At 54.7% G+C, this 23055-nt stretch overlaps 1 protein-coding gene across 2 annotated transcripts in view; it reads right to left on the reverse strand.

The window, feature by feature from the left end:
* mapk3 (mitogen-activated protein kinase 3) overlaps positions 1-23055 on the reverse strand; it is a 43244-nt gene that overhangs the window by 2940 nt on the left and 17249 nt on the right. For both annotated transcript variants that reach the window (XM_088915323.1, XM_088915324.1), the window contains exons 3-7: positions 16374-16563; positions 3027-3143; positions 2562-2676; positions 2272-2403; positions 1078-1187 (exon numbers count right to left, since the gene is read on the reverse strand). In XM_088915323.1, the coding sequence (XP_088771449.1) occupies positions 1078-1187; positions 2272-2403; positions 2562-2676; positions 3027-3143; positions 16374-16563 (664 nt within the window). The remainder of the gene's footprint in view (positions 1-1077; positions 1188-2271; positions 2404-2561; positions 2677-3026; positions 3144-16373; positions 16564-23055) is intronic.

The raw sequence follows: 23055 nt of genomic DNA on the forward strand, positions 1-23055 counted from the left end.
AGAGAGAGGGGTTAATACACACACACTGACTGGACATTCCAGTACATTAACACTGCACTGAGAGAGAGGGGTTAATACACACACACTGACTGGACACTCCAGTACATTAACACTGCACTGAGAGAGAGAGAGAGGGGTTAATACAGACACACTGACTGGACACTCCAGTACATTAACACTGCACTGAGAGAGAGAGAGGGGTTAATACACACACACTGACTGGACACTCCAGTACATTAAACACTGCACTGAGAGAGAGAGGGGTTAATACACACACTGACTGGACACTCCAGTACATTAACACTGCACTGAGAGAGAGAGGGGTTCATACACACACACTGACTGGACACTCCAGTACATTAACACTGCGCTGAGAGAGAGAGGGGTTCATACACACACACTGACTGGACACTCCAGTACATTAACACTGCACTGAGAGAGAGAGGGGTTAATACACACACACTGACTGGACACTCCAGTACATTAACACTGCACTCAGAGAGAGAGGGGTTAATACAGACACACTGACTGGACACTCCAGTACATCAACACTGCACTGAGAGAGAGAGGGGTTAATACAGACACACTGACTGGACACTCCAGTACATCAACACTGCACTGAGAGAGAGAGGGGTTAATACAGACACACTGACTGGACACTCCAGTACATCAACACTGCACTGAGAGAGAGAGGGGTTAATACAGACACACTGACTGGACACTCCAGTACATTAACATTGTACTGAGAGAGAGAGGGGTTAATACAGACACACTGACTGGACACTCCAGTACATTAACATTGTACTGAGAGAGAGAGGGGTTAATACAGACACACTGACTGGACACTCCAGTACATTAACACTGCACTGAGAGAGAGAGGGGTTAATACAGACACACTGACTGGACACTCCAGTACATTAACACTGCACTGAGAGAGAGAGGGGTTAATACACACACTGACTGGACACTCCAGTACATTAACACTGCACTGAGAGAGAGAGGGGTTAATACAGACACACTGACTGGACACTCCAGTACATTAACACTGCACTGAGAGAGAGAGGGGTTCGTACTGACCTCATCTGTGGGGTCATAGTACTGCTCTAGGTATGGGTGAGCAAGGGCATCTTCTACTGTGATCCTCTTTATGGGGTTAAAGGTCAACATCCGGTCCAAGAGATCTAGAGCTGCAGAGAGAGAGACAGGTATCACACAGGCAGAGACAGGAAGTGCACAGAGCCCTGCAGCAGAGACAGGTATCACACAGAGAGAGACAGACAGGCAGAGACAGGAAGTTTTGGGAGGACAGTGTGAGAGACACGGGGGAGTTCTGGAGGAACAGTGTGAGAGAGACAGGGGGGGGTTTGGGGGGACAGTGTGACAGAGACGGGGGGGGTTTGGGGGGACAGTGTGAGAGAGACAGGGGGAGTTTTGGCGGGACAGTGCGAGAGAGACAGGGGGAGTTTTGGGGGGACAGTGTGACAGAGACGGGGGGGGTTTGGGGGGACAGTGTGAGAGAGACGGGGGAGTTCTGGGGGAACAGTGTGAGAGAGACAGGGGGGGTTTGGGGGGACAGTGTGAGAGAGACGGGGAGTTTTGGCGGGACAGTGCGAGAGAGACAGGGGGAGTTTTGGGGGGACAGTGTGACAGAGACAGGGGGAGTTTTGGGGGGACAGTGCGAGAGAGACAGGGGGAGTTTTGGGGGGACAGTGTGACAGAGACGGGGGGGGTTTGGGGGGACAGTGTGAGAGAGACGGGGGAGTTCTGGGGGAACAGTGTGAGAGAGACAGGGGGGGTTTGGGGGGACAGTGTGAGAGAGACGGGGAGTTTTGGCGGGACAGTGCGAGAGAGACAGGGGGAGTTTTGGGGGGACAGTGTGACAGAGACAGGGAGAGTTTTGGGGGGACAGTGTGACAGAGACAGGGAGAGTTTTGGGGGGACAGTGTGAGAGAGACGGGGGGGGTTTGGGGGGACAGTGTGACAGAGACAAGGGGGGTTTTAGGGGAACAGTGTGAGAGATATGGGGGTTTTGGGGGGACGGTGTGACAGAGACAAGGGGGGTTTTGGGGGGACGGTGTGACAGAGATGGGAGTTTTGGGGGGACAGTGTGAGAGAGACAGGGGGGGGTTTTGGGGGGACAGTGCGAGAGAGACGGGGAGTTTTGGGGGGACAGTGCGAGAGAGACGGGGGGGTTTTTGGGGGGACGGTGTGACAGAGTCAAGGGGGGTTTTGGGGGACACTCTGACGGAGACGGGGGGTACTGGGAGTCACCCTTGCTGTCTGCCTTGGGGAACAGCTTGGTCCAGGGGATCTTGGGCTTCTGGGGGAGACTCTGCAGGTAGTTCCTGGCCTTCATGTTGATGATGCAGTTCAGATCGTCCTGAGAGGGGGACCCCAAGATTCCTGCGGGTACAGGGAGGTTCATGTCAGTTAGGAGGAGCTCCGTGTGTGATAATAAGATCACTGTCTCCTCTCTCTTTCTCTCCTGTCTCTCTCTCCTGTTCTATCAGTCAGGAGGAGCTCTGTGTGTGATAATAACATCAGTGCCTCCTCTCTCTTACCCAGAATGTGGTTCAGCTGGTCGAGGTAGTGTTTCCCAGGAAAGATGGGTCTGTTGGACAACATCTCCGCCAGGATACAGCCCACCGACCAGATATCGATAGACTTGGTATAGCCCTGCAGATACACAATACAACACACTGTCACACACACAGTCGATAGACTTGGTATAGCCCTGCAGATACACAATACAACACACTGTCACACACACACAGTCCCATCTGTGTGCTGGTGACTATCTCACAGACACACTGTCCCACACACACAAGCTGTCTCACACGCGCAGACACGCTGTCACACAGGCGCAGGCACACTGGTCACACACACTGTCACACATACACACGGAGACACGCCGTCTCTCACACACACACGCACACAGACACACTGGTCACACGCACGCAGACACACTGGTCACACGCACGCAGACACACTGTCTCTCGCACACACACGCACACAGACACACTGACCTTGGAGTTCAGCATGATCTCAGGAGCCCGGTACCAGCGGGTCGCCACATACTCGGTCAGGAAGCCCGTGTGGTCGTGCTCGGGGTCTGCGATCCGGGCCAGTCCGAAATCACAGATCTGAGAACCCAGACAGGCAGGACCGGTCAGCACCCCTCAGGACTGACCCCACACCCCCCGAACCACACTACAGACTGACCCCACACCCCCCGAACCACACTACAACTGACCCCACACCCCCCGAACCAGACTACAGACTGACCCCACACCCCCCGAACCAGACTACAGACTGACCCCACACCCCCCGAACCACACTACAACTGACCCCACACCCCCCGAACCACACTACAGACTGACCCCACACCCCCCGAACCACACTACAACTGACCCCACACCCCCCGAACCAGACTACAGACTGACCCCACACCCCCCGAACCACACTACAGACTGACCCCACACCCCCCGAACCACACTACAGACTGACCCCACACCCCCCGAACCACACTACAACTGACCCCACACCCCCCGAACCACACTACAACTGACCCCACACCCCCACACCCCCCGAACCACACTACAACTGACCCCACACCCCCCGAACCACACTACAGACTGACCCCACACCCCCCGAACCAGACTACAGACTGACCCCACACCCCCCGAACCAGACTACAACTGACCCCACACCCCCCGAACCACACTACAACTGACCCCACACCCCCCGAACCACACTACAACTGACCCCACACCCCCCGAACCACACTACAGACTGACCCCACACCCCCCGAACCACACTACAGACTGACCCCACACCCCCCGAACCACACTACAGACTGACCCCACACCCCCCGAACCACACTACAGACTGACCCCACACCCCCCGAACCACACTACAGACTGACCCCACACCCCCCGAACCACACTACAGACTGACCCCACACCCCCCGAACCACACTACAGACTGACCCCACACCCCCCGAACCACACTACAGACTGACCCCACACCCCCCGAACCACACTACAGACTGACCCCACACCCCCCGAACCACACTACAACTGACCCCACACCCCCCGAACCACACTACAACTGACCCCACACCCCCCGAACCAGACTACAGACTGACCCCACACCCCCCGAACCACACTACAACTGACCCCACACCCCCCGAACCACACTACAACTGACCCCACACCCCCCGAACCACACTACAGACTGACCCCACACCCCCCGAACCACACTACAACTGACCCCACACCCCCCGAACCACACTACAACTGACCCCACACCCCCCGAACCACACTACAACTGACCCCACACCCCCCGAACCACACTACAGACTGACCCCACACCCCCCGAACCACACTACAGACTGACCCCACACCCCCCGAACCACACTACAGACTGACCCCACACCCCCCGAACCACACTACAACTGACCCCACACCCCCCGAACCACACTACAGACTGACCCCACACCCCCCGAACCACACTACAGACTGACCCCACACCCCCCGAACCACACTACAACTGACCCCACACCCCCCGAACCACACTACAGACTGACCCCACACCCCCCGAACCACACTACAATTGACCCCACACCCCCCGAACCACACTACAACTGACCCCACACCCCCCGAACCACACTACAACTGACCCCACACCCCCCGAACCACACTACAGACTGACCCCACACCCCCCGAACCACACTACAACTGACCCCACACCCCCCGAACCAGACTACAACTGACCCCACACCCCCCGAACCACACTACAGACTGACCCCACACCCCCAAACCAGACACTGTGTGTTATACAGTGCAGTACACAGGGGCACAGGCTGGCCCTGAGCTCACAGTGGTGTTGATGAGACACTGGTACAGTCTCTGTGCTTGACCAGACTATATAGTGTGTGCACACTGTACACTGTGTGTTATACAGTGCAGTACACAGGGGCACAGGCTGGCCCTGAGCTCACAGTGGTGTTGATGAGACACTGGTACAGTCTCTGTGCTTGACCAGACTATATAGTGTGTGCACACTGTACACTGTGTGTTATACAGTGCAGTACACAGGGGCACAGGCTGGCCCTGAGCTCACAGTGGTGTTGATGAGACACTGGTACAGTCTCTGTGCTTGACCAGACTATATAGTGTGTGCACACTGTACACTGTGTGTTATATAGTGCAGTACACAGGGGTACAGGCCGGCCCTGAGCTCACAGTGGTGTTGATGAGACACTGGTACAGTCTCTGTGCTTGACCAGACTATATAGTGTGTGCACACTGTACACTGTGTGTTATATAGTGCAGTACACAGGGGTACAGGCCGGCCCTGAGCTCACAGTGGTGTTGATGAGACACTGGTACAGTCTCTGTGCTTGACCAGACTATATAGTGTGTGCACACTGTACACTGTGTGTTATATAGTGCAGTACACAGGGGCACAGGCTGGCCCTGAGCTCACAGTGGTGTTGATGAGACACTGGTACAGTCTCTGTGCTTGACCAGACTATATAGTGTGTGCACACTGTGCACTGTGTGTTATATAGTGCAGTACACAGGGGTACAGGCTGGCCCTGAGCTCACAGTGGTGTTGATGAGACACTGGTACAGTCTCCGTGCTTGACCAGACTATATAGTGTGTGCACACTGTACACTGTGTGTTATATAGTGCAGTACACAGGGGCACAGGCTGGCCCTGAGCTCACAGTGGTGTTGATGAGACACTGGTACAGTCTCTGTGCTTGACCAGACTATATAGTGTGTGCACACTGTACACTGTGTGTTATATAGTGCAGTACACAGGGGTACAGGCTGGCCCTGAGCTCACAGTGGTGTTGATGAGACACTGGTACAGTCTCCGTGCTTGACCAGACTATATAGTGTGTGCACACTGTACACTGTGTGTTATACAGTGCAGTACACAGGGGTACAGGCCGGCCCTGAGCTCACAGTGGTGTTGATGAGACACTGGTACAGTCTCTGTGCTTGACCAGACTATATAGTGTGTGCACACTGTACACTGTGTGTTATACAGTGCAGTACACAGGGGCACAGGCTGGCCCTGAGCTCACAGTGGTGTTGATGAGACACTGGTACAGTCTCTGTGCTTGACCAGACTATATAGTGTGTGCACACTGTACACTGTGTGTTATATAGTGCAGTACACAGGGGTACAGGCCGGCCCTGAGCTCACAGTGGTGTTGATGAGACACTGGTACAGTCTCTGTGCTTGACCAGACTATATAGTGTGTGCACACTGTACACTGTGTGTTATACAGTGCAGTACACAGGGGCACAGGCTGGCCCTGAGCTCACAGTGGTGTTGATGAGACACTGGTACAGTCTCTGTGCTTGACCAGACTATATAGTGTGTGCACACTGTACACTGTGTGTTATATAGTGCAGTACACAGGGGTACAGGCTGGCCCTGAGCTCACAGTGGTGTTGATGAGACACTGGTACAGTCTCCGTGCTTGACCAGACTATATAGTGTGTGCACACTGTACACTGTGTGTTATACAGTGCAGTACACAGGGGTACAGGCCGGCCCTGAGCTCACAGTGGTGTTGATGAGACACTGGTACAGTCTCTGTGCTTGACCAGACTATATAGTGTGTGCACACTGTACACTGTGTGTTATACAGTGCAGTACACAGGGGCACAGGCTGGCCCTGAGCTCACAGTGGTGTTGATGAGACACTGGTACAGTCTCTGTGCTTGACCAGACTATATAGTGTGTGCACACTGTACACTGTGTGTTATACAGTGCAGTACACAGGGGCACAGGCTGGCCCTGAGCTCACAGTGGTGTTGATGAGACACTGGTACAGTCTCTGTGCTTGACCAGACTATATAGTGTGTGCACACTGTACACTGTGTGTTATACAGTGCAGTACACAGGGGCACAGGCTGGCCCTGAGCTCACAGTGGTGTTGATGAGACACTGGTACAGTCTCTGTGCTTGACCAGACTATATAGTGTGTGCACACTGTACACTGTGTGTTATATAGTGCAGTACACAGGGGTACAGGCCGGCCCTGAGCTCACAGTGGTGTTGATGAGACACTGGTACAGTCTCTGTGCTTGACCAGACTATATAGTGTGTGCACACTGTACACTGTGTGTTATATAGTGCAGTACACAGGGGCACAGGCTGGCCCTGAGCTCACAGTGGTGTTGATGAGACACTGGTACAGTCTCTGTGCTTGACCAGACTATATAGTGTGTGCACACTGTACACTGTGTGTTATATAGTGCAGTACACAGGGGCACAGGCTGGCCCTGAGCTCACAGTGGTGTTGATGAGACACTGGTACAGTCTCTGTGCTTGACCAGACTATATAGTGTGTGCACACTGTACACTGTGTGTTATATAGTGCAGTACACAGGGGTACAGGCTGGCCCTGAGCTCACAGTGGTGTTGATGAGACACTGGTACAGTCTCTGTGCTTGACCAGACTATATAGTGTGTGCACACTGTACACTGTGTGTTATATAGTGCAGTACACAGGGGTACAGGCTGGCCCTGAGCTCACAGTGGTGTTGATGAGACACTGGTACAGTCTCTGTGCTTGACCAGACTATATAGTGTGTGCACACTGTACACTGTGTGTTATACAGTGCAGTACACAGGGGTACAGGCCGGCCCTGAGCTCACAGTGGTGTTGATGAGACACTGGTACAGTCTCTGTGCTTGACCAGACTATATAGTGTGTGCACACTGTACACTGTGTGTTATATAGTGCAGTACACAGGGGTACAGGCTGGCCCTGAGCTCACAGTGGTGTTGATGAGACACTGGTACAGTCTCTGTGCTTGACCAGACTATATAGTGTGTGCACACTGTACACTGTGTGTTATACAGTGCAGTACACAGGGGTACAGGCCGGCCCTGAGCTCACAGTGGTGTTGATGAGACACTGGTACAGTCTCTGTGCTTGACCAGACTATATAGTGTGTGCACACTGTACACTGTGTGTTATATAGTGCAGTACACAGGGGTACAGGCCGGCCCTGAGCTCACAGTGGTGTTGATGAGACACTGGTACAGTCTCTGTGCTTGACCAGACTATATAGTGTGTGCACACTGTACACTGTGTGTTATACAGTGCAGTACACAGGGGTACAGGCCGGCCCTGAGCTCACAGTGGTGTTGATGAGACACTGGTACAGTCTCTGTGCTTGACCAGACTATATAGTGTGTGCACACTGTACACTGTGTGTTATATAGTGCAGTACACAGGGGTACAGGCTGGCCCTGAGCTCACAGTGGTGTTGATGAGACACTGGTACAGTCTCTGTGCTTGACCAGACTATATAGTGTGTGCACACTGTACACTGTGTGTTATACAGTGCAGTACACAGGGGTACAGGCCGGCCCTGAGCTCACAGTGGTGTTGATGAGACACTGGTACAGTCTCTGTGCTTGACCAGACTATATAGTGTGTGCACACTGTACACTGTGTGTTATATAGTGCAGTACACAGGGGTACAGGCCGGCCCTGAGCTCACAGTGGTGTTGATGAGACACTGGTACAGTCTCTGTGCTTGACCAGACTATATAGTGTGTGCACACTGTACACTGTGTGTTATATAGTGCAGTACACAGGGGCACAGGCTGGCCCTGAGCTCACAGTGGTGTTGATGAGACACTGGTACAGTCTCCGTGCTTGACCAGACTATATAGTGTGTGCACACTGTACACTGTGTGTTATATAGTGCAGTACACAGGGGCACAGGCTGGCCCTGAGCTCACAGTGGTGTTGATGAGACACTGGTACAGTCTCCGTGCTTGACCAGACTATATAGTGTGTGCACACTGTACACTGTGTGTTATATAGTGCAGTACACAGGGGTACAGGCCGGCCCTGAGCTCACAGTGGTGTTGATGAGACACTGGTACAGTCTCTGTGCTTGACCAGACTATATAGTGTGTGCACACTGTACACTGTGTGTTATATAGTGCAGTACACAGGGGCACAGGCCGGCCCTGAGCTCACAGTGGTGTTGATGAGACACTGGTACAGTCTCTGTGCTTGACCAGACTATATAGTGTGTGCACACTGTACACTGTGTGTTATACAGTGCAGTACACAGGGGTACAGGCCGGCCCTGAGCTCACAGTGGTGTTGATGAGACACTGGTACAGTCTCCGTGCTTGACCAGACTATATAGTGTGTGCACACTGTACACTGTGTGTTATACAGTGCAGTACACAGGGGTACAGGCCGGCCCTGAGCTCACAGTGGTGTTGATGAGACACTGGTACAGTCTCTGTGCTTGACCAGACTATATAGTGTGTGCACACTGTACACTGTGTGTTATACAGTGCAGTACACAGGGGCACAGGCTGGCCCTGAGCTCACAGTGGTGTTGATGAGACACTGGTACAGTCTCTGTGCTTGACCAGACTATATAGTGTGTGCACACTGTACACTGTGTGTTATACAGTGCAGTACACAGGGGTACAGGCCGGCCCTGAGCTCACAGTGGTGTTGATGAGACACTGGTACAGTCTCTGTGCTTGACCAGACTATATAGTGTGTGCACACTGTACACTGTGTGTTATATAGTGCAGTACACAGGGGTACAGGCCGGCCCTGAGCTCACAGTGGTGTTGATGAGACACTGGTACAGTCTCTGTGCTTGACCAGACTATATAGTGTGTGCACACTGTACACTGTGTGTTATACAGTGCAGTACACAGGGGTACAGGCCGGCCCTGAGCTCACAGTGGTGTTGATGAGACACTGGTACAGTCTCTGTGCTTGACCAGACTATATAGTGTGTGCACACTGTACACTGTGTGTTATACAGTGCAGTACACAGGGGTACAGGCCGGCCCTGAGCTCACAGTGGTGTTGATGAGACACTGGTACAGTCTCTGTGCTTGACCAGACTATATAGTGTGTGCACACTGTACACTGTGTGTTATACAGTGCAGTACACAGGGGTACAGGCCGGCCCTGAGCTCACAGTGGTGTTGATGAGACACTGGTACAGTCTCTGTGCTTGACCAGACTATATAGTGTGTGCACACTGTACACTGTGTGTTATACAGTGCAGTACACAGGGGTACAGGCCGGCCCTGAGCTCACAGTGGTGTTGATGAGACACTGGTACAGTCTCTGTGCTTGACCAGACTATATAGTGTGTGCACACTGTACACTGTGTGTTATACAGTGCAGTACACAGGGGTACAGGCCGGCCCTGAGCTCACAGTGGTGTTGATGAGACACTGGTACAGTCTCTGTGCTTGACCAGACTATATAGTGTGTGCACACTGTACACTGTGTGTTATACAGTGCAGTACACAGGGGTACAGGCTGGCCCTGAGCTCACAGTGGTGTTGATGAGACACTGGTACAGTCTCTGTGCTTGACCAGACTATATAGTGTGTGCACACTGTGCACTGTGTGTTATATAGTGCAGTACACAGGGGCACAGGCTGGCCCTGAGCTCACAGTGGTGTTGATGAGACACTGGTACAGTCTCTGTGCTTGACCAGACTATATAGTGTGTGCACACTGTACACTGTGTGTTATACAGTGCAGTACACAGGGGTACAGGCCGGCCCTGAGCTCACAGTGGTGTTGATGAGACACTGGTACAGTCTCCGTGCTTGACCAGACTATATAGTGTGTGCACACTGTACACTGTGTGTTATACAGTGCAGTACACAGGGGTACAGGCCGGCCCTGAGCTCACAGTGGTGTTGATGAGACACTGGTACAGTCTCTGTGCTTGACCAGACTATATAGTGTGTGCACACTGTACACTGTGTGTTATACAGTGCAGTACACAGGGGTACAGGCCGGCCCTGAGCTCACAGTGGTGTTGATGAGACACTGGTACAGTCTCTGTGTTTGACCAGACTATATAGTGTGTGCACACTGTACACTGTGTGTTATACAGTGCAGTACACAGGGGTACAGGCCGGCCCTGAGCTCACAGTGGTGTTGATGAGACACTGGTACAGTCTCCGTGCTTGACCAGACTATATAGTGTGTGCACACTGTACACTGTGTGTTATATAGTGCAGTACACAGGGGCACAGGCCGACCCTGAGCTCACAGTGGTGTTGATGAGACACTGGTACAGTCTCTGTGCTTGACCAGACTATATAGTGTGTGCACACTGTACACTGTGTGTTATACAGTGCAGTACACAGGGGCACAGGCCGGCCCTGAGCTCACAGTGGTGTTGATGAGACACTGGTACAGTCTCTGTGCTTGACCAGACTATATAGTGTGTGCACACTGTACACTGTGTGTTATACAGTGCAGTACACAGGGGTACAGGCCGGCCCTGAGCTCACAGTGGTGTTGATGAGACACTGGTACAGTCTCTGTGCTTGACCAGACTATATAGTGTGTGCACACTGTACACTGTGTGTTATACAGTGCAGTACACAGGGGTACAGGCCGGCCCTGAGCTCACAGTGGTGTTGATGAGACACTGGTACAGTCTCTGTGCTTGACCAGACTATATAGTGTGTGCACACTGTACACTGTGTGTTATACAGTGCAGTACACAGGGGTACAGGCCGGCCCTGAGCTCACAGTGGTGTTGATGAGACACTGGTACAGTCTCTGTGCTTGACCAGACTATATAGTGTGTGCACACTGTACACTGTGTGTTATACAGTGCAGTACACAGGGGCACAGGCCGGCCCTGAGCTCACAGTGGTGTTGATGAGACACTGGAACAGTCTCCGTGCTTGACCAGACTATATAGTGTGTGCACACTGTACACTGTGTGTTATATAGTGCAGTACACAGGGGCACAGGCTGGCCCTGAGCTCACAGTGGTGTTGATGAGACACTGGTACAGTCTCTGTGCTTGACCAGACTATATAGTGTGTGCACACTGTACACTGTGTGTTATACAGTGCAGTACACAGGGGTACAGGCCGGCCCTGAGCTCACAGTGGTGTTGATGAGACACTGGTACAGTCTCTGTGCTTGACCAGACTATATAGTGTGTGCACACTGTACACTGTGTGTTATACAGTGCAGTACACAGGGGTACAGGCCGGCCCTGAGCTCACAGTGGTGTTGATGAGACACTGGTACAGTCTCTGTGCTTGACCAGACTATATAGTGTGTGCACACTGTACACTGTGTGTTATATAGTGCAGTACACAGGGGCACAGGCCGGCCCTGAGCTCACAGTGGTGTTGATGAGACACTGGTACAGTCTCTGTGCTTGACCAGACTATATAGTGTGTGCACACTGTACACTGTGTGTTATATAGTGCAGTACACAGGGGCACAGGCTGGCCCTGAGCTCACAGTGGTGTTGATGAGACACTGGTACAGTCTCTGTGCTTGACCAGACTATATAGTGTGTGCACACTGTACACTGTGTGTTATATAGTGCAGTACACAGGGGCACAGGCCGGCCCTGAGCTCACAGTGGTGTTGATGAGACACTGGTACAGTCTCTGTGCTTGACCAGACTATATAGTGTGTGCACACTGTACACTGTGTGTTATATAGTGCAGTACACAGGGGCACAGGCTGGCCCTGAGCTCACAGTGGTGTTGATGAGACACTGGTACAGTCTCTGTGCTTGACCAGACTATATAGTGTGTGCACACTGTACACTGTGTGTTATATAGTGCAGTACACAGGGGCACAGGCCGGCCCTGAGCTCACAGTGGTGTTGATGAGACACTGGTACAGTCTCTGTGCTTGACCAGACTATATAGTGTGTGCACACTGTACACTGTGTGTTATACAGTGCAGTACACAGGGGTACAGGCCGGCCCTGAGCTCACAGTGGTGTTGATGAGACACTGGTACAGTCTCCGTGCTTGACCAGACTATATAGTGTGTGCACACTGTACACTGTGTGTTATATAGTGCAGTACACAGGGGTACAGGCTGGCCCTGAGCTCACAGTGGTGTTGATGAGACACTGGTACAGTCTCTGTGCTTGACCAGACTATATAGTGTGTGCACACTGTACACTGTGTGTTATACAGTGCAGTACACAGGGGTACAGGCCGGCCCTGAGCTCACAGTGGTGTTGATGAGACACTGGTACAGTCTCTGTGCTTGACCAGACTATATAGTGTGTGCACACTGTACACTGTGTGTTATATAGTGCAGTACACAGGGGCACAGGCCGGCCCTGAGCTCACAGTGGTGTTGATGAGACACTGGTACAGTCTCCGTGCTTGACCAGACTATATAGTGTGTGCACACTGTACACTGTGTGTTATATAGTGCAGTACACAGGGGTACAGGCTGGCCCTGAGCTCACAGTGGTGTTGATGAGACACTGGTACAGTCTCTGTGCTTGACCAGACTATATAGTGTGTGCACACTGTACACTGTGTGTTATACAGTGCAGTACACAGGGGTACAGGCCGGCCCTGAGCTCACAGTGGTGTTGATGAGACACTGGTACAGTCTCTGTGCTTGACCAGACTATATAGTGTGTGCACACTGTACACTGTGTGTTATATAGTGCAGTACACAGGGGCACAGGCTGGCCCTGAGCTCACAGTGGTGTTGATGAGACACTGGTACAGTCTCTGTGCTTGACCAGACTATATAGTGTGTGCACACTGTACACTGTGTGTTATACAGTGCAGTACACAGGGGTACAGGCCGGCCCTGAGCTCACAGTGGTGTTGATGAGACACTGGTACAGTCTCTGTGCTTGACCAGACTATATAGTGTGTGCACACTGTACACTGTGTGTTATATAGTGCAGTACACAGGGGCACAGGCCGGCCCTGAGCTCACAGTGGTGTTGATGAGACACTGGTACAGTCTCTGTGCTTGACCAGACTATATAGTGTGTGCACACTGTACACTGTGTGTTATACAGTGCAGTACACAGGGGTACAGGCCGGCCCTGAGCTCACAGTGGTGTTGATGAGACACTGGTACAGTCTCTGTGCTTGACCAGACTATATAGTGTGTGCACACTGTACACTGTGTGTTATATAGTGCAGTACACAGGGGTACAGGCCGGCCCTGAGCTCACAGTGGTGTTGATGAGACACTGATACAGTCTCTGTGCTTGACCAGACTATATAGTGTGTGCACACTGTACACTGTGTGTTATATAGTGCAGTACACAGGGGTACAGGCCGGCCCTGAGCTCACAGTGGTGTTGATGAGACACTGGTACAGTCTCTGTGCTTGACCAGACTATATAGTGTGTGCACACTGTACACTGTGTGTTATACAGTGCAGTACACAGGGGTACAGGCTGGCCCTGAGCTCACAGTGGTGTTGATGAGACACTGGTACAGTCTCTGTGCTTGACCAGACTATATAGTGTGTGCACACTGTACACTGTGTGTTATACAGTGCAGTACACAGGGGCACAGGCTGGCCCTGAGCTCACAGTGGTGTTGATGAGACACTGGTACAGTCTCTGTGCTTGACCAGACTATATAGTGTGTGCACACTGTACACTGTGTGTTATACAGTGCAGTACACAGGGGCACAGGCCGGCCCTGAGCTCACAGTGGTGTTGATGAGACACTGGTACAGTCTCTGTGCTTGACCAGACTATATAGTGTGTGCACACTGTACACTGTGTGTTATACAGTGCAGTACACAGGGGTACAGGCCGGCCCTGAGCTCACAGTGGTGTTGATGAGACACTGGTACAGTCTCTGTGCTTGACCAGACTATATAGTGTGTGCACACTGTACACTGTGTGTTATACAGTGCAGTACACAGGGGCACAGGCTGGCCCTGAGCTCACAGTGGTGTTGATGAGACACTGGTACAGTCTCTGTGCTTGACCAGACTATATAGTGTGTGCACACTGTACACTGTGTGTTATATAGTGCAGTACACAGGGGTACAGGCCGGCCCTGAGCTCACAGTGGTGTTGATGAGACACTGGTACAGTCTCTGTGCTTGACCAGACTATATAGTGTGTGCACACTGTACACTGTGTGTTATACAGTGCAGTACACAGGGGCACAGGCTGGCCCTGAGCTCACAGTGGTGTTGATGAGACACTGGTACAGTCTCTGTGCTTGACCAGACTATATAGTGTGTGCACACTGTACACTGTGTGTTATACAGTGCAGTACACAGGGGCACAGGCTGGCCCTGAGCTCACAGTGGTGTTGATGAGACACTGGTACAGTCTCTGTGCTTGACCAGACTATATAGTGTGTGCACACTGTACACTGTGTGTTATACAGTGCAGTACACAGGGGCACAGGCTGGCCCTGAGCTCACAGTGGTGTTGATGAGACACTGGTACAGTCTCTGTGCTTGACCAGACTATATAGTGTGTGCACACTGTACACTGTGTGTTATACAGTGCAGTACACAGGGGCACAGGCTGGCCCTGAGCTCACAGTGGTGTTGATGAGACACTGGTACAGTCTCTGTGCTTGACCAGACTATATAGTGTGTGCACACTGTACACTGTGTGTTATATAGTGCAGTACACAGGGGTACAGGCCGGCCCTGAGCTCACAGTGGTGTTGATGAGACACTGGTACAGTCTCTGTGCTTGACCAGACTATATAGTGTGTGCACACTGTACACTGTGTGTTATACAGTGCAGTACACAGGGGTACAGGCTGGCCCTGAGCTCACAGTGGTGTTGATGAGACACTGGTACAGTCTCTGTGCTTGACCAGACTATATAGTGTGTGCACACTATACACTGTGTGTTATACAGTGCAGTACACAGGGGTACAGGCCGGCCCTGAGCTCACAGTGGTGTTGATGAGACACTGGTACAGTCTCTGTGCTTGACCAGACTATATAGTGTGTGCACACTGTACACTGTGTGTTATACAGTGCAGTACACAGGGGCACAGGCTGGCCCTGAGCTCACAGTGGTGTTGATGAGACACTGGTACAGTCTCTGTGCTTGACCAGACTATATAGTGTGTGCACACTGTACACTGTGTGTTATACAGTGCAGTACACAGGGGTACAGGCCGGCCCTGAGCTCACAGTGGTGTTGATGAGACACTGGTACAGTCTCTGTGCTTGACCAGACTATATAGTGTGTGCACACTGTACACTGTGTGTTATATAGTGCAGTACACAGGGGCACAGGCTGGCCCTGAGCTCACAGTGGTGTTGATGAGACACTGGTACAGTCTCTGTGCTTGACCAGACTATATAGTGTGTGCACACTGTACACTGTGTGTTATATAGTGCAGTACACAGGGGCACAGGCTGGCCCTGAGCTCACAGTGGTGTTGATGAGACACTGGTACAGTCTCTGTGCTTGACCAGACTATATAGTGTGTGCACACTGTACACTGTGTGTTATACAGTGCAGTACACAGGGGCACAGGCTGGCCCTGAGCCTGACCAGCACACAGGGGCGCAGGCTGACCTTGAGGTCGCAGGTGGTGTTGATCAGCAGGTTGGAGGGCTTCAGGTCGCGGTGCAGCACGTTGGCGGAGTGGATGTACTTCAGGCCCCGCAGGATCTGGTACAGGAAGTAGCAGATGTGGTCGTTGCTGAGCTGCTGTGTCTTCAGCAGCTTGTACAGGTCCGTCTCCATCAGGTCCTGCACGATGTAGCTGGGCAGAGGGTCAAGGGCCAGTCAGGACACAGCAGGGCCACACAGACAGGGGCCAGAGCCGGACCAGCAGGGCCACACAGACAGGGGCCAGAGCCGGACCAGCAGGGCCACACAGACAGGGGCCAGAGCCGGACCAGCAGGGCCACACAGACAGGGGCCAGAGCCGGACCAGCAGACACAGCAGGGCCACACAGACAGGGGCCAGAGCCGGACCAGCAGACACAGCAGGGCCACACAGACAGGGGCCAGAGCCGGACCAGCAGACACAGCAGGGCCACACAGACAGGGGCCAGAGCCGGACCAGCAGGGCCACACAGACAGGGGCCAGAGCCGGACCAGCAGACACAGCAGGGCCACACAGACAGGGGCCAGAGCCGGACCAGCAGGGCCACACAGACAGGGGCCAGAGCAGGACCAGCAGACACAGCAGGGCCACACAGACAGGGGCCAGAGCCGGACCAGCAGACACAGCAGGGCCACACAGACAGGGGCCAGAGCCGGACCAGCAGGGCCACACAGACAGGGGCCAGAGCCGGACCAGCAGACACAGCAGGGCCACACAGACAGGGGCCAGAGCAGGACCAGCAGACACAGCAGGGCCACACAGACAGGGGCCAGAGCAGGACCAGCAGGGCCACACAGACAGGGGCCAGAGCCGGACCAGCAGGGCCACACAGACAGGGGCCAGAGCCGGACCAGCAGACACAGCAGGGCCACACAGACAGGGGCCAGAGCCGGACCAGCAGACACAGCAGGGCCACACAGACAGGGGCCAGAGCCGGACCAGCAGGGCCACACAGACAGGGGCCAGAGCAGGACCAGCAGGGCCACACAGACAGGGGCCAGAGCCGGACCAGCAGACACAGCAGGGCCACACAGACAGGGGCCAGAGCAGGACCAGCAGACACAGCAGGGCCACACAGACAGGGGCCAGAGCAGGACCAGCAGACACAGCAGGGCCACACAGACAGGGGCCAGAGCAGGACCAGCAGGGCCACACAGACAGGGGCCAGAGCCGGACCAGCAGGGCCACACAGACAGGGGCCAGAGCCGGACCAGCAGACACAGCAGGGCCACACAGACAGGGGCCAGAGCCGGACCAGCAGACACAGCAGGGCCACACAGACAGAGGCCAGAGCCGGACCAGCAGACACAGCAGGGCCACACAGACAGGGGCCAGAGCCGGACCAGCAGACACAGCAGGGCCACACAGACAGGGGCCAGAGCCGGACCAGCAGACACAGCAGGGCCACACAGACAGGGGCCAGAGCCGGACCAGCAGGGCCACACAGACAGGGGCCAGAGCCGGACCAGCAGACACAGCAGGGCCACACAGACAGGGGCCAGAGCCGGACCAGCAGGGCCACACAGACAGGGGCCAGAGCCGGACCAGCAGACACAGCAGGGCCACACAGCAGGGCCACACAGACAGGGGCCAGAGCCGGACCAGCAGACACAGCAGGGCCACACAGCAGGGCCACACAGACAGGGCCACACAGACAGGGGCCAGAGCCGGACCAGCAGACACAGCAGGGCCACACAGACAGAGGCCAGAGCCGGACCAGCAGGGCCACACAGACAGGGGCCAGAGCAGGACCAGCAGGGCCACACAGACAGGGGCCAGAGCCGGACCAGCAGACACAGCAGGGCCACACAGACAGGGGCCAGAGCAGGACCAGCAGACACAGCAGGGCCACACAGACAGGGGCCAGAGCCGGACCAGCAGACACAGCAGGGCCACACAGACAGGGGCCAGAGCAGGACCAGCAGGGCCACACAGACAGGGGCCAGAGCCGGACCAGCAGACACAGCAGGGCCACACAGACAGGGGCCAGAGCCGGACCAGCAGGGCCACACAGACAGGGGCCAGAGCAGGACCAGCAGACACAGCAAGGCCACACAGACAGGGGCCAGAGCCGGACCAGCAGGGCCACACAGACAGGGGCCAGAGCAGGACCAGCAGACACAGCAGGGCCACACAGACAGGGGCCAGAGCCGGACCAGCAGGGCCACACAGACAGGGGCCAGAGCCGGACCAGCAGACACAGCAGGGCCACACAGACAGGGGCCAGAGCCGGACCAGCAGACACAGCAGGGCCACACAGACAGGGGCCAGAGCCGGACCAGCAGACACAGCAAGGCCACACAGACAGGGGCCAGAGCCGGACCAGCAGACACAGCAGGGCCACACAGACAGGGGCCAGAGCCGGACCAGCAGACACAGCAGGGCCACACAGACAGGGGCCAGAGCCGGACCAGCAGGGCCACACAGACAGGGGCCAGAGCCGGACCAGCAGACACAGCAGGGCCACACAGACAGGGGCCAGAGCCGGACCAGCAGGGCCACACAGACAGGGGCCAGAGCAGGACCAGCAGGGCCACACAGACAGGGGCCAGAGCCGGACCAGCAGACACAGCAGGGCCACACAGACAGGGGCCAGAGCCGGACCAGCAGACACAGCAGGGCCACACAGACAGGGGCCAGAGCCGGACCAGCAGACACAGCAGGGCCACACAGACAGAGGCCAGAGCCGGACCAGCAGACACAGCAGGGCCACACAGACAGGGGCCAGAGCCGGACCAGCAGACACAGCAGGGCCACACAGACAGGGGCCAGAGCAGGACCAGCAGACACAGCAGGGCCACACAGACAGGGGCCAGAGCCGGACCAGCAGACACAGCAGGGCCACACAGACAGGGGCCAGAGCCGGACCAGCAGACACAGCAGGGCCACACAGACAGGGGCCAGAGCCGGACCAGCAGGGCCACACAGACAGGGGCCAGAGCCGGACCAGCAGACACAGCAGGGCCACACAGACAGGGGCCAGAGCCGGACCAGCAGACACAGCAGGGCCACACAGACAGGGGCCAGAGCCGGACCAGCAGACACAGCAGGGCCACACAGACAGGGGCCAGAGCCGGACCAGCAGACACAGCAGGGCCACACAGACAGGGGCCAGAGCCGGACCAGCAGACACAGCAGGGCCACACAGACAGGGGCCAGAGCCGGACCAGCAGGGCCACACAGACAGGGGCCAGAGCAGGACCAGCAGACACAGCAGGGCCACACAGACAGGGGCCAGAGCCGGACCAGCAGACACAGCAGGGCCACACAGCCAGCTGACACACGCACACGCACACGCACACGCAGCGACCCGTGAGCGACATACAACCTACAGAGCTTTACACCTGAGCACCCTGCCCGCTCAGATCGGTCAGTGGCCATGAACAATCCCGGGGTGTCTCTATAAAAGAGTCGGGGTGTTACCCCGGTGTCCCCCTGGTCTTCACCAGTCCTGGCCTCCTAGTAACCTCTGATGACCTCTGACCTGTCCTCATCGCCCTGAGAGCTGCTGTGTGTGAGCGCACTGGTGGGGCTCCACACTGCTGCTGCTGGAGGGGATCCCCACCACCAGCGGGGCGTCCAGAAAGGCGCTATATAAGTATAAGGACATTATTAATGACCTCTGACCTGTCCTCATCACTCTGGAGCGGATCACACTGCTGCACACTGGGACTGAGACTGAGAATACTGTAACACCTGGAGCGGATCACACTCCTGCACACTGGGACTGGGACTGAGAATACTGTAACACCTGGAGCGGATCACACTCCTGCACACTGAGACTGAGACTGAGAATACTGTAACACCTGGAGCGGATCACACTGCTGCACACTGAGACTGAGACTGAGAATACTGTAACACCTGGAGCGGATCACACTGCTGCACACTGAGACTGAGACTGAGAATACTGTAACACCTGGAGCGGATCACACTGCTGCACACTGGGACTGAGACTGAGAATACTGTAACACCTGGAGCGGATCACACTGCTGCACACTGGGACTGAGACTGAGAATACTGTAACACCTGGAGCGGATCACACTGCTGCACACTGAGACTGAGACTGAGAATACTGTAACTCCTGGAGCGGATCACACTGCTGCACACTGGGACTGAGACTGAGAATACTGTAACACCTGGAGCGGATCACACTCCTGCACACTGGGACTGAGACTGAGAATACTGTAACACCTGGAGCGGATCACACTGCTGCACACTGGGACTGAGAATACTGTAACACCTGGAGCGGATCACACTGCTGCACACTGAGACTGAGACTGAGAATACTGTAACACCTGGAGCGGATCACACTGCTGCACACTGGGACTGGGACTGAGAATACTGTAACACCTGGAGCGGATCACACTGCTGCACACTGAGACTGAGACTGAGAATACTGTAACACCTGGAGTGGATCACACTGCTGCACACTGGGACTGAGAATACTGTAACACCTGGAGCGGATCACACTGCTGCACACTGGGACTGAGACTGAGAATACTGTAACACCTGGAGCGGATCACACTGCTGCACACTGGGACTGAGACTGAGAATACTGTAACACCTGGAGCAGATCACACTGCTGCACACTGGGACTGAGACTGAGAATACTGTAACACCTGGAGCGGATCACACTGCTGCACACTGAGACTGAGACTGAGAATACTGTAACACCTGGAGCGGATCACACTGCTGCACACTGAGACTGGGACTGAGAATACTGTAACACCTGGAGCGGATCACACTGCTGCACACTGGGACTGAGAATACTGTAACACCTGGAGCGGATCACACTGCTGCACACTGGGACTGAGAATACTGTAACACCTGGAGCGGATCACACTGCTGCACACTGAGACTGAGACTGAGAATACTGTAACACCTGGAGCGGATCACACTGCTGCACACTGGGACTGAGACTGAGAATACTGTAACACCTGGAGCGGATCACACTCCTGCACACTGGGACTGAGACTGAGAATACTGTAACACCTGGAGCGGATCACACTGCTGCACACTGGGACTGAGACTGAGAATACTGTAACACCTGGAGCGGATCACACTGCTGCACACTGGGACTGAGACTGAGAATACTGTAACACCTGGAGCGGATCACACTGCTGCACACTGGGACTGAGACTGAGAATACTGTAACACCTGGAGCGGATCACACTCCTGCACACTGGGACTGAGACTGAGAATACTGTAACACCTGGAGCGGATCACACTGCTGCACACTGGGACTGAGACTGAGAATACTGTAACACCTGGAGCGGATCACACTGCTGCACACTGAGACTGAGACTGAGAATACTGTAACACCTGGAGCGGATCACACTGCTGCACACTGAGACTGAGACTGAGAATACTGTAACACCTGGAGCGGATCACACTGCTGCACACTGAGACTGGGACTGAGAATACTGTAACACCTGGAGCGGATCACACTGCTGCACACTGAGACTGAGAATACTGTAACACCTGGAGCGGATCACACTGCTGCACACTGGGACTGGGACTGAGAATACTGTAACACCTGGAGCGGATCACACTACTGCACACTGGGACTGAGACTGAGAATACTGTAACACCTGGAGCGGATCACACTGCTGCACACTGGGACTGAGACTGAGAATACTGTAACACCTGGAGCGGATCACACTGCTGCACACTGGGACTGAGACTAAGAATACTGTAACACCTGGAGCGGATCACACTGCTGCACACTGGGACTGAGACTGAGAATACTGTAACACCTGGAGCGGATCACACTGCTGCACACTGGGACTGAGACTGAGAATACTGTAACACCTGGAGCGGATCACACTCCTGCACACTGGGACTGAGAATACTGTAACACCTGGAGCGGATCACACTGCTGCACACTGGGACTGAGACTGAGAATACTGTAACACCTGGAGCGGATCACACTCCTGCACACGGGGACTGAGACTGAGAATACTGTAACACCTGGAGCGGATCACACTGCTGCACACTGGGACTGAGACTGAGAATACTGTAACACCTGGAGCGGATCACACTGCTGCACACTGAGACTGAGACTGAGAATACTGTAACACCTGGAGCGGATCACACTACTGCACACTGGGACTGAGACTGAGAATACTGTAACACCTGGAGCGGATCACACTGCTGCACACTGGGACTGAGACTGAGAATACTGTAACACCTGGAGCGGATCACACTGCTGCACACTGGGACTGAGACTGAAAATACTGTAACACCTGGAGCGGATCACACTGCTGCACACTGGGACTGAGACTGAGAATACTGTAACACCTGGAGCGGATCACACTGCTGCACACTGGGACTGAGACTGAGAATACTGTAACACCTGGAGCGGATCACACTCCTGCACACTGGGACTGAGACTGAGAATACTGTAACACCTGGAGCGGATCACACTGCTGCACACTGGGACTGAGACTGAGAATACTGTAACACCTGGAGCGGATCACACTGCTGCACACTGGGACTGAGACTGAGAATACTGTAACACCTGGAGCGGATCACACTGCTGCACACTGGGACTGAGACTGAGAATACTGTAACACCTGGAGCGGATCACACTGCTGCACACTGAGACTGAGACTGAGAATACTGTAACACCTGGAGCGGATCACA

The sequence above is a fragment of the Atractosteus spatula genome, chromosome 5 (genome assembly GCF_055471065.1).
Source record: "Atractosteus spatula isolate fAtrSpa1 chromosome 5, fAtrSpa1.hap1, whole genome shotgun sequence".
In the NCBI taxonomy this organism is placed as follows: domain Eukaryota; kingdom Metazoa; phylum Chordata; class Actinopteri; order Semionotiformes; family Lepisosteidae; genus Atractosteus; species Atractosteus spatula.